Source organism: Homarus americanus, unplaced genomic scaffold, assembly GCF_018991925.1.
Source record: "Homarus americanus isolate GMGI-L3 unplaced genomic scaffold, GMGI_Hamer_2.0 scaffold55640, whole genome shotgun sequence".
Lineage (NCBI taxonomy): Eukaryota > Metazoa > Arthropoda > Malacostraca > Decapoda > Nephropidae > Homarus > Homarus americanus.
In genome coordinates this window covers 4,060,701-4,075,608 of record NW_024713650.1, presented here as the reverse complement: position 1 = coordinate 4,075,608, position 14,908 = coordinate 4,060,701, and the positions used below count along the sequence as shown (strand labels likewise).

General features: G+C 36.7%; 1 protein-coding gene across 1 annotated transcript in view; it reads right to left on the bottom strand.

Annotated features, from left to right (window-relative positions):
• Positions 1 to 14,908, bottom strand: part of LOC121873891 — a 58,555-nt gene that overhangs the window by 17,188 nt on the left and 26,459 nt on the right. The window contains exons 8-14 of the mRNA XM_042377770.1: positions 14,523 to 14,631; positions 12,511 to 12,519; positions 9,521 to 9,648; positions 8,372 to 8,483; positions 2,413 to 2,585; positions 1,282 to 1,562; positions 306 to 771 (exon numbers count right to left, since the gene is read on the bottom strand). Of these exons, the coding sequence (XP_042233704.1) occupies positions 306 to 771; positions 1,282 to 1,562; positions 2,413 to 2,585; positions 8,372 to 8,483; positions 9,521 to 9,648; positions 12,511 to 12,519; positions 14,523 to 14,631 (1,278 nt within the window). The remainder of the gene's footprint in view (positions 1 to 305; positions 772 to 1,281; positions 1,563 to 2,412; positions 2,586 to 8,371; positions 8,484 to 9,520; positions 9,649 to 12,510; positions 12,520 to 14,522; positions 14,632 to 14,908) is intronic.

The following is a 14,908-nucleotide window of genomic DNA, read 5'->3' as shown; positions in this document are numbered from 1 at the left end:
CCACTGGAGATAATGAACCTAAGAACATAAAGTCTCTACTGCCAATAAACTGGCAATTGTAAGAATATAGTGAATGGAAAGGGAAACATGCTAGTGTGAGAAATTTTATAAGAAATGAGCAGTGGAAGCTGTTAATGAGACACTGCTGAACACTGAGACACTAGATATAGAGATACTGCACTGAGTATTAAAAATCTACCACTACCATGGAGAAGCATAACACTGTTTCTGGTCACCTTCACCATCTATTAAATACTGTACCATACATGGCTAATGAGGAGCCATGAGATAAATGTATGACTGACCTCTTCAAACTCAGCGAGAGCCTCTTCATCCTGAGTTTGGTTGTCCCCCGAGTAATCTGTGAGGTTGAGGTTGAGCATGTAGTCCTGGTAATACTCCACTGCCAGGAGGATGTCCGTATAAACGTCCAGATAGTAGAACACAGAAGGCAGAAGAAAACACGAAAGAAAGAACCAGAAGTTCCAGCAGTGGCGCTGAGCTTTAGTAGACTCGTACATGGCTTGCAGTTGAGTGCGAGCCTTGGAGCTTGCCTCTGTTGTCCCGAGCTGCACTCGGAGGCACAGTTCAGCACTGGCTTTGGTGGTGTGGAGGAACTTTTCACACTCAAGAACTCGTACTACTGCGTTGTCGTACTGTCCTAGGTTATTCCTCTCTGTGTAGAACTGCAGCAATGTTTCACCGTTGGTTGCTTTGACGTGTACCTTACGTACTAAGCTGTACTCCAGAAACCTCTGAACAATGTCATATCTGTAAAAAGAAATAACTAGTGGTACTCTTTCTCTTCCTACTAACTGCTCTGCAACAAGATGAAATTAAGGATAGTTACATGGGACTGAAGTTAAGATGTTGTTATCTCTGGATGGGAGAATGATGACAAAAGAAGTGGTAGAGGAGTTATCACCATGATGAGTGAATTTTGAAAATTATATTCAAACCAAACATGGGTACACCTACAGGTATACTGGTTGTGTGAGAGATAAGTGAACATACTGTGAAATATGAATGAATAAACATGTTACAGTACTTGTTATAAAGCTGCTACAAATATCTGTCTTTGTGGGAGACAAAAGGAATTAAGGAAAAAAATGACTCTTCACAACTTTATTGTGCAAAAAATTATTCTTCCAAACTTCCATCTAAAGCAGTCAACAAGAAGAAACAAAACACAGCAGACCCTAACATCATCTGGGTTAATGCTTCAGTCACTATAAGGATAATCCTTAACTTCATCAAACTAACCCAACTGTAGGCTCCTACCTGCTGGCATTGATGGCATAATAAATTGGTGTGTAGCCTATGTTATCACACCGATTGATATCCACATCACGTTCTTCTAGCTCAGAAGTAGTGAGAAGCATGTCAATAACAGTGACATTCCCATTCTTAGCTGCCATGTGTAGTGCAGAGCCGCCACGATTGTCCATTATACTGAGACGCGTACCGGCGTTGATGAGCTGTTGTACACAAGCCAGCTGGTTACTGCGGATGGCCACAAAGAGCGGTGTCTCTCCATGGTTGTTCTTTACATCTGGAGACACCTACAACAAGGATTTTTATCTCACTAAAATTATCATTAGGGTAAGTTGTAATTAATATATACTGTACTACTGTCAAGTATAAAATGTATTTGTATCATTAACACTAACATAGCCTTTCCTGGAAGCAAATTGGCAACATTGTGCAACAGTACAGTATTTGCACCTTATGCTCACATATATCAAATACAGTACAGGGTATATGAAATTTTCAAATAACCTATAAGAATTTTTTTGCTTTATAAATAAGACACAAAGAATTGAAGGACCAAAGAGTGTCGTTTAATATTGTGAAATATAACTTCCAATTTTCTTTCTAAAAATTACACACTTAAAAGGTACTACTGTAACAAAAGTGCCAACCATTTGTCTACAACCCACTGAGGACTTTATAAAAACACAGATGAACCCCAAGTCCCCCAGAGACCAGTAAAGCCAGGAGCTGCCTTTTAAAAATTGCTGTTTTTTATTATTAGTAATTGTACTACCTGGGAGATTCTTCAGATTTAGTGGATTGTGGTATATCAAAGATACCCGCATACCCAAAATCCCCTCAAGGACACCACAACCTATCCACACTATCTGATTCGTATAGTTAGCCTCCTCAATAGGGTACATCAGCTAATTAGATATAATATTTGCCTTCTGTCCTAGGACTTGTTGATTTGTCCCCTAGTCAACCCAACTGTGACCGGGTACCTAACTTAGGACAATGTGTTCACAATATATGTTCAGGAAAAATGTCACATGTTTCGTATTTTGAACTTTTTTTTAATAATAAATATTTATTCCAGAGCTCCTAAGTCAGAAACTATGGAGCCCAAAGTTGCAAAGGTTTACTGTGTTGACTCACCTTAAGGGAGAGTAGCCTGTGCATCATGTTAGGGTAGCCATGCTGAGCAGCCAGATGGAGAAGAGTAAAACCATCTGAGCGGCTGGCATCTAATGCACAAACAGCCGTCTCTTCAATCACTTTCACGATACACAGCCCCACTTCCTCCCGTGTTATGGAGCGCCAGTCCTTGTCTGGAAGAAATAGCAACATTATTAATATAAGCAAGTCTAGTTCCCAAGCACTATGTCGCTCTTAAGAATCTCCTTCAACCTAAAATTACGAACTAAATGAATCTCCCATATTTTCCTTAGATATACAGTACTGTAATTATTTATCACTATCTATTAAGGCCTGAGGCCCATCACCTGTGTACTGTACAGTGGTATATCCGATAGGCGGAACAATTGATGCAGAGCACTTCCGGGGACGAGAGATTTCCGGTTAACCAGAAGACTTTCTCAAACACGGAAAAATCCCCCATCCCCCAAAAAATTTCCGGTTACTGGGAAAAGTTCCAGTGTCTAAGCTACGCATCTTACAGACACAGACACTTGCCCACATCCTCAGAATGTTTCTGTGTGCCGGGGAAAGTTTTCCAAGAGTCTAAACTACCGGAGTCTGTAAAAGCAGTTCTAATTAAGTTAGAAACTCCATTTCTTTACCAGAATAATCCAGAATAGTTTATCTAGAAGCTTGGTTAAATAAATATATTTAAAAACTAAAATTCTATATGATATGGCCATGAATGAAGCTGCGTGTTACAACAAAGACCGGTATTTTTCATTCCCATGGAGGTGTGGGGCATTAGTGGGTCTCATGACCTGAAGATCTCTTGAATAAAGACAAAAGCTAAAGTACAGTATTTTTTAGGGAGACTGTGAAAAGTGTAAGTATAAATGAGCAGCGATGTATCCCTTAACATTACGTAACATAACATTTTAATCCATGGAGTGAAGAAGCAGAAAGGTGTGGGTGATTAGAAAGATGGAGTGAAGAGGAATGGTAACATGCACCAGTGTTGTCAAGTGCTCCACTCCTCAACAGCTGATCATTTAATTTGCCACAACGCAGTCACACACTTGTGTATCGGTTAAACACACACAGAGATAGGCAGTACAGGTACTCCTCGACTTACGACCACCCGGGCATATGACCGCCGCAGTCGTATAAAATATTTTTCAAATTACGTATTTTCGAGTCCCGACGTTAGTGATTGCGCTGTGTACTGAAAAAATTTTCGTTTGTAATTCCCTTTAAAATGGCCGGCAAGCGTAAAAGTGAGAGTTTTCGTGGTGCTGAGAAGAAAAAGAGACACCCATTTTAGATTTTCTCTGTATTATTTTCGCATTTTCGACTCACCACCTGGTCGTCGGTCCCTAACCCCGTCGTAAGTCGAGGACTGACTGTATCGCGATACATGTATTGGCAATATGTATCAGTCCATACATTTGTATTGGTATCGGTATCGCCTTAGTTACTCAATGAAAGTATCATTGTATCGGTATCACTAGGGCCCTTTTCTCAAGATGTATACAGTATAAAAAATGATACAGTACATCAATACATAAATGGAAATGAAGGGAAATTTGAATTAATAGATTTATAAATTACAAAAAGTTGGATGGTCCATTATTTTTTATTTGTATTTTTTCATAAATATAATTATATTAAATATATTACAGCACAGTATTACCCCGCTTAACGCGCTTTCACTTAACGCGTTTTCGCATATACGCGGTGCCTTGCCAAAGCTGAACTTTCACTTAACGCGGCATTTTTCCACATATACGCGGTGAGTGTCCGGCTCGAGAGCTATTTTTAGATTCGCACCACCCCCCACCCGCCACCCTGCCTGACTGCCTGTTTTAGCTCATAAAATTCATACAAATTACCCAGCCAGAATATAATTTACATTGCTGGAATTCTTATAATTTGGTGATCATTTTGAATATAAACAACATATATTTTGCATTAAACATACAATTTTTAGATAAAAATTGTTCTCTAGGTAATTATGTTATCTTTTGTCCAAAATATATGACATTTATATTCAAAATATTCCTGGTCTTACAAGGAATCCAGCAATGTCAATTATATTATCCTAACTTTAGTTTGAGGTATTATTTATTAAAATTTAGTGGTTATCCCACACATCTCCTTGGGACGGTTGGTGGGGGGTGGGGGGGAGGGAGGGACCAACCGACCGACCATCTGTTACCCGGTGAAGAATTATTTTTTTTTAACTGAAGATATTTGTTTTAGCTCATAAAATTCATACAAATTACCCGGTCAGAATATAATTTACATTGCTGGAATTCTTATAATTTGGTGATCATTTTGAATATAAACAACATATATTTTGCATTAAACATACAATTTTTAGATAAAAATTGTTCTCTAGGTAATTATGTTATCTTTTGTCCAAAATATATGACATTTATATTCAAAATATTCCTGGTCTTACAAGGAATCCAGCAATGTCAATTATATTATCCTAACTTTAATCTGAGGTATTATTTAATACTAAATGTTAAAAACTCTTGAATGGAGGATTGGTGGGGGGTGGAGGGAGGGTTGGGACTGACCGCGCGGTTGGAAGAGGGGGGGAGGCAAGGTGGGGTACTTTGATTGACAGATAGTGTTGAAGAATATTTTTTTTTTTTTATTAACTGTAGATATTTGTTTTAGCTCATAAAATTCATACAAATTATCCGGCCAGAATATAATTTACATTGCTGGAATTCTTATAATTTGGTGATCATTTTGAATATAAACAACATATATTTTGCATTAAACATACAATTTTTAGATAAAAATTGTTCTCTAGGTAATTATGTTATCTTTTGTGAAAAATATATGACATTTATATTCAAAATATTCCTGGTCTTACAAGGAATCCAGCAATGTCAATTATATTATCCTAACTTTAGTTTGAGGAATTATTTATTACTATACCTGGTTTTCCCCCAAAAATTTCTCAGAGGGAAGAGCCAGTGAGTGTAGTGTGAGAAGAGGGGGAGGGAGTTGAGTCCATTATTTGAATGGACATTAACTTGGCGACTGTATTTCTCTATTTCTCTTAAGTATTAATTGTGTGCATGTACCATCATAAAATTAAGATGTTATTTTTACTACAACATAGTTATTTGTCGTCAAAAAGTGGAGTTTGGGGGTCGGGCTGGGTTCTATTGGAATTAATCCCATATGTTCTGTTATTCACTTAACGCGGTTTTCACTTAACGCGGGACCCTCTGGGTTCAATTGACCGCGTTAAGTGGGGTATATACTATAGTTTAAAGATCTAATACAGTACTGTACAGTCAGTTCTGCTATAACGCGATAGTTGTGTTCTTGTAAAACATCGTGTTATAGAAATTCGCGTAATAGAAATAAGAGGGCTTATGGAGAAAATAGGGTTAGGTGCAGATTACTACTCGAAATCGAAAAAAATTTAGTAGTTAGCCTAACACAAAGGATAGCACAGTCTAAATAAATGTTACATTCATATCTAATAATGAAATCATACAGTAAATGTAACACTTTACCTTGAAAAAATATGAATATAACTTGATAGGGGAGAAGGGCGATTTTGAGGTTGATAACATCGAGCTTCTCTTCAAGGGTTATAGCCTTACTTTTACGATCATCACCGGGAATGCGATCACCAGAACGCTTCTTGGAGATATTCTTCTTTACCATATTCACAGTTAATACCACAAAATTGGAGAAATAGTAAGCAAAAATCGCGTTACAGCAAACAAGCGTTCGCGTTATACAAATATCGTTTCTCTATTCATAAATCGCGTTAGAGCCAATTTGCGATGTCAAAACACGCGTTATAGCAGAACTTACTGTATTTACATTTATATCATATAGTAAAAATAGGTAAGTATATTATTAATTATTTCTGTTTGTATGGCACATCCTCAAACTATAAATGCCAATGAATATATCACTTCCTCTAACTAGTATAGCTAAATTTACAGGGATATCTCCGTTAGCCGGAACAATTGGTGCAGGGCACTTCAAGGGAATGAGAGATTTCCAGGTAACAAGACGACTCTCAAAGTCAGAAATAAAATCCCTCATCCCCGGAATTTTCCGGGTAACGAAATTTTGTTTTCAGAAGTTCCAGAAATTGAGCATTACATCATCTCTCAAACCCAGAAAAATATCCCCTATCCCCAGAATTTTCCGGAATTTTGGGGGTACCAGAAAAATTTTCTCAGAATTTTCTGGAAAATGCACCCCTCAGAAAATAGTTCCCAATGCCGGAATATTCGCTTCTAAATCTAAATTTGTCTAATTTAAAACCATTGCTACAAGTTCACTCCTGGTTGGCTATTACCTTTGTTTAGCCCTGACTTCCATTTATACACCCTGGTCATATCGCCCCTCACTCTATGTCTCACGAGGGAGTGCAAATTAGGATGCTTTAACCTGTCTCTGTACTCAAGGTTCCTAATGCCCAAGTTTAGTCTTCTCATTCTCCTCTGAATGCTTTCTAGGGATTCTATATCCATTCTGTAGTACGGTGACCAGAACTGAACCACGTAATCATTTATTCTCATGTAATATGTGGAAAATTAAGTACAGGTTGACAATCTCTTATCCGAAATCCTTGGGGCCAGAGGAATTTCGGATTTCGGAATTTTTCGGTTTTCAGAATTGTTAATTATTATTATTATTATTATTATTATTATTATTATTATTTTTAATGTGTGTTAGCCCACCCGGGCATAGATCACTGACCCACATCAGGGCCTGGGGACAAAAAATATAATAAAATTGATAATAGTTGTAATAATAATAATAATAATAATAATAATTCATAGGTCTAAGTCGTGTTTCTAACTTTTGATCTTTTTTTCATTCTTGTATTTCTTTATTATTATTATTATTATTATTATTATTATTATTATTATTATTATTATTATTATTATTATTACAGTACTCCTGTATTATTGTTATTTTTATTAATTTTATTATTATATAATATTATTACTATTATTATTATTATTATTATTATTATTATTATTATTATTATTATTATTATTATTATTATTATTATTATTATTACTGTTATATTATTTTATTTTGGTGTATTTTTTTTTAAAAAAATTTTACTATGAATAATTATTATTATTATAATTATTATTACCATTATATTTTCGCCCCCCAGGCCCTGATGTGGGTCAGTGATCTATGCCCGGGTGGGCTAATCCGTTTAAAAATAAATAAAAAATAAATAAATAAATCGGTTTTCAGAGCTTTTCGGTTTTCCGAATTTCGAATAAAGGGTTGTCAACCTGTATAAAAATATTATATTACTAAATTTAATATTCAGACTGGTGATATTATTCATTAAGTAGATTTTGGGTTGACAGATAATTTACTGTAGATAACAATGAATCTTAATGTTCAATTCTTGCACTTCCTCTTACTCAGCCACAATACAACCTTGTTCAGATGGTTCACTGGCAGCTGTCCTCCACACCCACAGACTCCTTCATCCTATCCTTCTGTGTCCTTCACCCCCTCACTCATCTTCTTCAAGTTATCATTTTCACCCAAACTTTAATGAGCTGAATGAAGAATAACCTCCAATACCTTTCATGTTTTTATATCACATTCCTCTACAGTTCCTCCCTGTTGTTACCCCCCCCCCCACACACACATGTAATTTGCTCCATTAAAGAAACTAAAGCTATGAGTTATTTTTGCATCAAACTGTAGTAAACTGTAAGCTGTGGTAAGTTTCCTCCTCTAAATCAAGTATGTAATAGAAAGAATTTAGAGTCTTGGTGGAATAATAATAGGCCATAATGTGGAATTAAAATGTGCCGTTAGTTCCAATTTATTATAAACAAATTTGTAAAGTTGTGGTAAACAGATTATATCACCCATTTCCCCATGACAGCTGCTTCCATTTCCCCATTACAGCTGCTTCCACAAAACAGACAAAAGCTTGACTCACCGTCCTCTGACAACGACACCTTCTCCTGCAGCAGTGTGTTAACAATACTGGTGTGTCCTGCCCAAACAGCCAAACCCAAAGGAGTGCGACCCAAACGGTCTCCTGAATCAACCTGCAAATAAATACAATACTCTCTCAGATATGAAGTTAATTACTATCTAGAGCAAAGTATGTCAGACATGCATGAAGTCTAACAGAAACTTACAAATATATAAAAGAAACATGACCTCTAACTGATCCTGGTACCAAGTGAGGCTGGAACTGTTTAGCTTGATTTAAAGACTGGGCAAAGTTTGGTGCTCTGTTGTTATTGGCTACAGGATCTGGCAAAGTTTGGTGCTCTGTTGTTATTGGCTACAGGATCTGGCAAAGTTTGGTGCTCTGTTGTTATTGGCTACAGGATCTGGCAAAGTTTGGTGCTGTGTTGTTATTGGCTACAGGATCTGGCAAAGTTTGGTGCTGTGTTGTTATTGGCTACAGGATCTGGCAAGGCTTGGCATAATATCAGGAGTTGCTAAATGACCAAGCACAGTTTGGTTGTTTAATTATACAATATTTCGTAAGAGAGACAGATAAGGGACTCACATAAATTATCTTGCAGAAGTGAGTTAAACTGGTATTGACATCATTTAAAATACCAGGTAATTATATTGTGGAATGTGTCCTTAACCAAGAATCCAATTTAATAAGATCTGAATTGCCAATCAAAAGGAATTTAGTGTAAGTACAGTAAAATTAAATTAAAATCTGTAATCCTTTAGACTAAGCAAGTTCAGATTTTGATTTTTTGGGGGGTTGTTTGTTTTTGTTTTTTGTTTTTTTTTTAGGGGGTTAGAATGTGCACCAGATGTTCTGTTGAAAACTTATGCTCCAAGCTGGCATTAACACGCTGAACCATGAATTTTAAGAATTGTAGGATTTTAGAAACACAAATTTTAAATATACTTGTGTATAAATTACCAAGCTTACAAAAGGAAAGATTGAGGGATATACAGTATATAATCAACTTGGTTGTGAGCTTCCTTTGTTAACTTCCCTGTCTACACTAATCCTCTATTTCTAAACTAAAGAGGCAGCAAGATATATTATGCACAGGATGTTAAGTTCTACATGTAAAGATAATTATCAAATACACAAACGATGACTTACAACAAGCCCTCGGGCCAGTAAGTCAGCCACCAGGTCATCATAACCCTGACCAGCTGCCCAGTGGAGGAGTGTGGATCCTACATGGAATTTGATTATAGGTTCCACCCTTTCCAATCCTCTCTCAGTGCCTGTGGGAACCACATATTAATATCAAAAACAAAATTACCATTAGGGACCCCAGTGTGGCCACCAAACATAACTCTAGATGGTCAACACCAAGTTTGTATTTCCCTTTACTATACTGTACAATACACAATACTGTATAGCTAAATATTAGGACCAATCTGTCAAGTAGGTTCTGTATATGGGCATACCTGTAGTATATCAAAATTTCCACAATTTCATATATTTCAAAGAAAGGTACAATATTTCAGCATTAGACTCACTATTCAAACAATAATATTAAGCTATAAAACCTCATAATATATAACATGAATTCTGTTTTACTGAGCTGTTTATTGAAAACTAATTTCAAAAAAATCATGCTAATTATACAAGAGATGAAAAAAATATGAATTTTCATCTTTAAATTTTATGTTTATAGCTATGTGTAGCTAAAGCATTGAAGGTAAATACTACACAAAGAAAAAACAATTACTATCACTGCCATAGCGTCTATGGAATGCAGCTATACAGACTTGGAATTTCAAGGCAGCCACAGTGATCACTGCCCACTGACTCGTAGTGAAAAAAGGAAAAAAAATCCCAGCCATTGTGATGTGACTCTCTTCTATTTTCCCATAGTCCTTTTTCTGAATTCCCAAGCCCGTGTACATACAGGCAAATTACAGTACAGTATTTATAAGATGGCATGAAACTTTTACTTGTACAGTCGGGGTCAAAATTTCGCTCCCTCTCAAAATGAAGCGGCATCGGCCCCGAATGAGATAAAACAACACACCCGCACCGGATGGCAGTCCAGTGACTCAGTATCATTAAGGGCAGCAAACTTTTGTCCTCGACTGTACATGAAATAAAAATATGCATAAGTGCAGGAAAAGATTGCAACAGTGATGAGTTATAGTTAATGGCTGTTGTTGTTGAGAACTAAATTCCCTTCACCAGCACCTTACCTCAGCTTCACAACCACAGAGCAGAGAATTGTATTGAATGTTTGGCCAGTTTAATTACACAAATAAACAATAAGTCAGTATGAGCCACTGATAATACATACATTAGTACACACTTGAATACATAATAATAGCTATATATATAATGATTACTGCAATGAATAAATGGATCAACTGAAGACATCAATTAGGGATTTTTTTGTGAGAGGGAACACCACAGCAGAAGACATCTTGTACACCAGTAAGAAAGGATGAGTGACATTGAAGAAAAGATGATCATATGTACAGTCACCTGCACTTACACTTGCTACAGTGGCTGGGGCATTTTGTGAGATGTGGCAACTGTGGATTGCTTATCTAGAATCCTTAGGCAGCTATTATGAGGTTCCTTAAGGCCACCCCAAGAGTTTTAATATGATGTAAACAAACACAGAGTTGCCACATATCACAAAATGCACCAATCACTGTACCAAGTATAAGTGCAGGTGACTGTTCAAAGCATTTGTTTTCAACCATACCACAATAAAGAGTTCTGAGGGACCAAGAAACCTCCCTCAAAGAGAGATATCAAAAGAATGACTAATCAACCTTTCCTATGACAATGTGCTTTACAAAATGCTAAAAAAAAAATTACAATAACCTGTGATGGAAAAGCAAACTGATTATAATTCACAGGTGAGAAATGAACATCAGACATTTAAATTTCTAAAGAATAAAATCTCAATATTGGGAAAAAACCCTGATTATACAAGACAATCTCAAAATGCCATGTTTCTCTATGTCAATACAACAACTCACTGAGGCTAATATGATAAGCGACTAACTACAGGTATATGAGTGTGTAAGAAAAATAAGTTAAAATTCAATCAAATGGTGTACATCCCCCCCATTATGAGAAAGTTGACAGCCTCATATATTCAACCAAAAAACCATGAACCGTCTGCTCATAATATATCCCTAAGAATATGTACACTCTCTCAACAACTACTCTGCCGTGTTTCAGGAAAATTCTCAGAAGAATAAAGAAGCTTATTATACAAAATAGACCTTAAGTATGTGACAGGTGGATTAATGTGCAATATAGGATACTCTGAACAGTGCTCACTGGTGTGTGCATATTTACAAAGCAAAATAAAAATACAAATTTAAACACAGCCAACATCTACATTTGCTATGCAGTTGTTTACTTTGAGACAGGCTGGCACAGTCACCCACAAGAGACCTGTCGACTCTCTTACTGTTCCATGAACCCCAATATAAAGACTTGTGAACCCAAAGCAGTAGACACTGATGCATTATTCTGGCCATAAATGCTTTAGATTCATGAGTCTGAATCTTGGGGTTCATGGAACAGCAGGAGAGTCAACAGAATTTTTGTGGGTAACTGTATACCGTATGCAAATTTTCCCTACATATTCTAGCAGCCTAAATCTTGAAACAAACTATGGCAGTGGTCCAAGAACAAGCCAAAACATTTGCCAAGAGATAATGTATATTGGTTTACCTGTCCCACAAGTGAAGCATCAATCTTGTTTACATAAACTGTATAAAGAAACACAAACAAAAATATAAACACACAAATATCTGACAACAGAAAAGAACTTGTATAAGATTAAAAAATATAGACAAAACCAAAATAATAAAGTTATTGGCCAAAAACCAAACATAAAACAACAAACAGTGAACTTACACAATCATAAGAACAGAAACACACCCATAATACCACACACAAACAATAAAATATCACATACCTGCACAGCTAGATCCAACAAGCAACTATATGTATTAAACATATATTAGATCATGCAGCATAAAACATTTCAAGCACTGACCATTTCAGGACACTCTACAGTGAGAGTGTACACAACTAGAGCTATGGTTACATTTACACAGAGGTAACCTTACACCACCACTACTTACGGCACATCCCTGTGGAGAGAAAAAAGAATTATTACAGGCTCAAATAATACATAATGATGGTATACAATTTTCACAATACTGTACCCATTGCTGGACAAAATTTCATGAAGTCAGTGTTGTACAGGACACACATTACAGTTCCTTTCTAATTCCATCATTTATTAAAAACTCATATTGGTGCAAGAAAAGACAAATTAAAATCCAGCATCATTAATATACAAAATTCTTAAGGTTGACCAAAACAATCCTGAGTTATCCCTGTGATCTTAGTACACTTGTTACACTCCATATATGAGGTACTACAGTAGGGTTAGTACAGTACATCCATAAAAGAACAACAAATCAATATTACTATTCCATACAGAAGAAAGATGGAAACTACCTCAGAGCACACAGAGTTATGCACATGTGAAGCTTCTTGTAAAGACTTTAATTACTTTTGGTTATAATTTTTAACCTGGACACTATACGTCAATTTTTGTTATGAATAATTCAACTGGGTTATTCTCACAAGTAACAAATATATTACATTTTAGTACTGTATCTACATTATCAGCTACATCAAACCAAGAACAATTTGTCATAAAGTTAAGAGGATAGAAATATGGTGCTTTGGTCTGAAAAGGTCCTCCATATGCCTTAGTACTGTAAGTGACTAAATATTATATTGTATCCCTACATAGAGGACAGAGCTTTAAAAGAAGGTCAAGTTCCACTGGCCACCCTCACAACTCTCACTGGAGGGTACAAAGGGAGGAGTGAAACATGAGGATGATGATAACAACATTGACACAAATGAGTCTCATGGTCCAACTTAGAGAGCACACATTAATTATGCCATTAAGTGAGGGATTTGAGGAACCACATGTGAGGTGTTTCTTCAGCCCTTCCTTGTCACTTCCTTCACTGTATTCTCCTCTACCAGTTTCTCCTCCTTTTTTTGTTGAGAAATATAAGATCAGTAGAGAGACACTGATGGCAAAACATGATGACAAACATGAGGGTGAACAGTGATGAATGACACTGAATAACGTGCTGGTGAGAAATAGTTTCTTGTTAGCTTCAAGTTAAAACACAAATCATTAAAACCAAATAAAGAGAGGCAAAAAATCACATAACATCAGTGTGTTAATGCACTTTTCTATCTTAATGGTTTCTCACACTGAAACTTTCCATGGGTAGAACACACAGAGGGTTGATTTGTCTGGGTCATCGGGTAATTTGGTGGAAGTGATTTGGAGCCGCTTGACTCACGTAGGTTGTTGGCAGGCCATTCGCTTGATGTCAGCGAGGTTACATTGACGCTCGAGCGAGGCTTTTCCTTCCACTTATTCCCCTTCACTGTACTGTCATCTCTTGCAGAACTGAGGTCCGATAAGCTAGCTTGTGCCTGGGTCGGGCTCCACCGATGACGCTTACGGAACAGCGTGTCCAGAGAAGGCGTGCGCCATGCTAAGCTCGATCCAAGGATGTGCATTGCTTCCGCAGACATTTGACTCGGGCGTCGACGTTTTGATCCACCTGGGGTACTTAAAGTACAATTCTCTGAGTCCACACAAGAACACATCTAACACAACAGTAGATGGGGAGACAAGTACTCAGATAACCGTAGTCTATATCCCTGTATATTTAAACACACAGTATACAAAAGACAATGCTTAAAATCTAACTCACAAGCCTGTGTAAGAGCACCATCAGGCTATCAGAGAACACAGTGGTGCCAAAGAGCAACAGGTTGGGAGCCCTGCTGTACATCTTCTCTATCCATGCTTACTGAGACAATCCTCATCACTATAAAATCTACATTACTCCATGGAACCAAGTGGTTACTGATACACATATGAGTCTAATACCTTGCTGGATTTGGTAGTAAGTTCTTCAATTCATAACCCTTTAAATATAACTGAAACCGTTGAGCATAAAACAATAAAATGTTTCTAAATATTCTCTAACAAAATGGAATAAAAAAGTATACCATCAAACAGGGGACCAACAGAGCTTCTTGGACTCACCAGAAGTCGGAGATTTAACAATCATCTTTGGATTCGCTCCACGTGATAGTAAGAAGCGGACAATGTTGGTGTGATCTCTGTACGCTGCCACGTGTAGCGCCGTTACCCCCTGTAAGACCAAAACATTATTCATGACCATTTAATTACCAATACAAAAGTTATTAAGGTCAAAATACCCAATACTGTACCAGCAAAATGAGCTGTACTTATGTTAATGGTTTCTCTAAAATAAACTTTCTGCCCAAGAAGAAAAGATCCTTATTACTCCAAGCCAAACATCTCTAATACAGTAGAACTCCAAGTGTTGTTTCAATGGGATAATTTAGTTTGGTACTTGAGAGAAACACAAAATACTAAAAAGACTGAGAGTCTACCCAGATGCACCT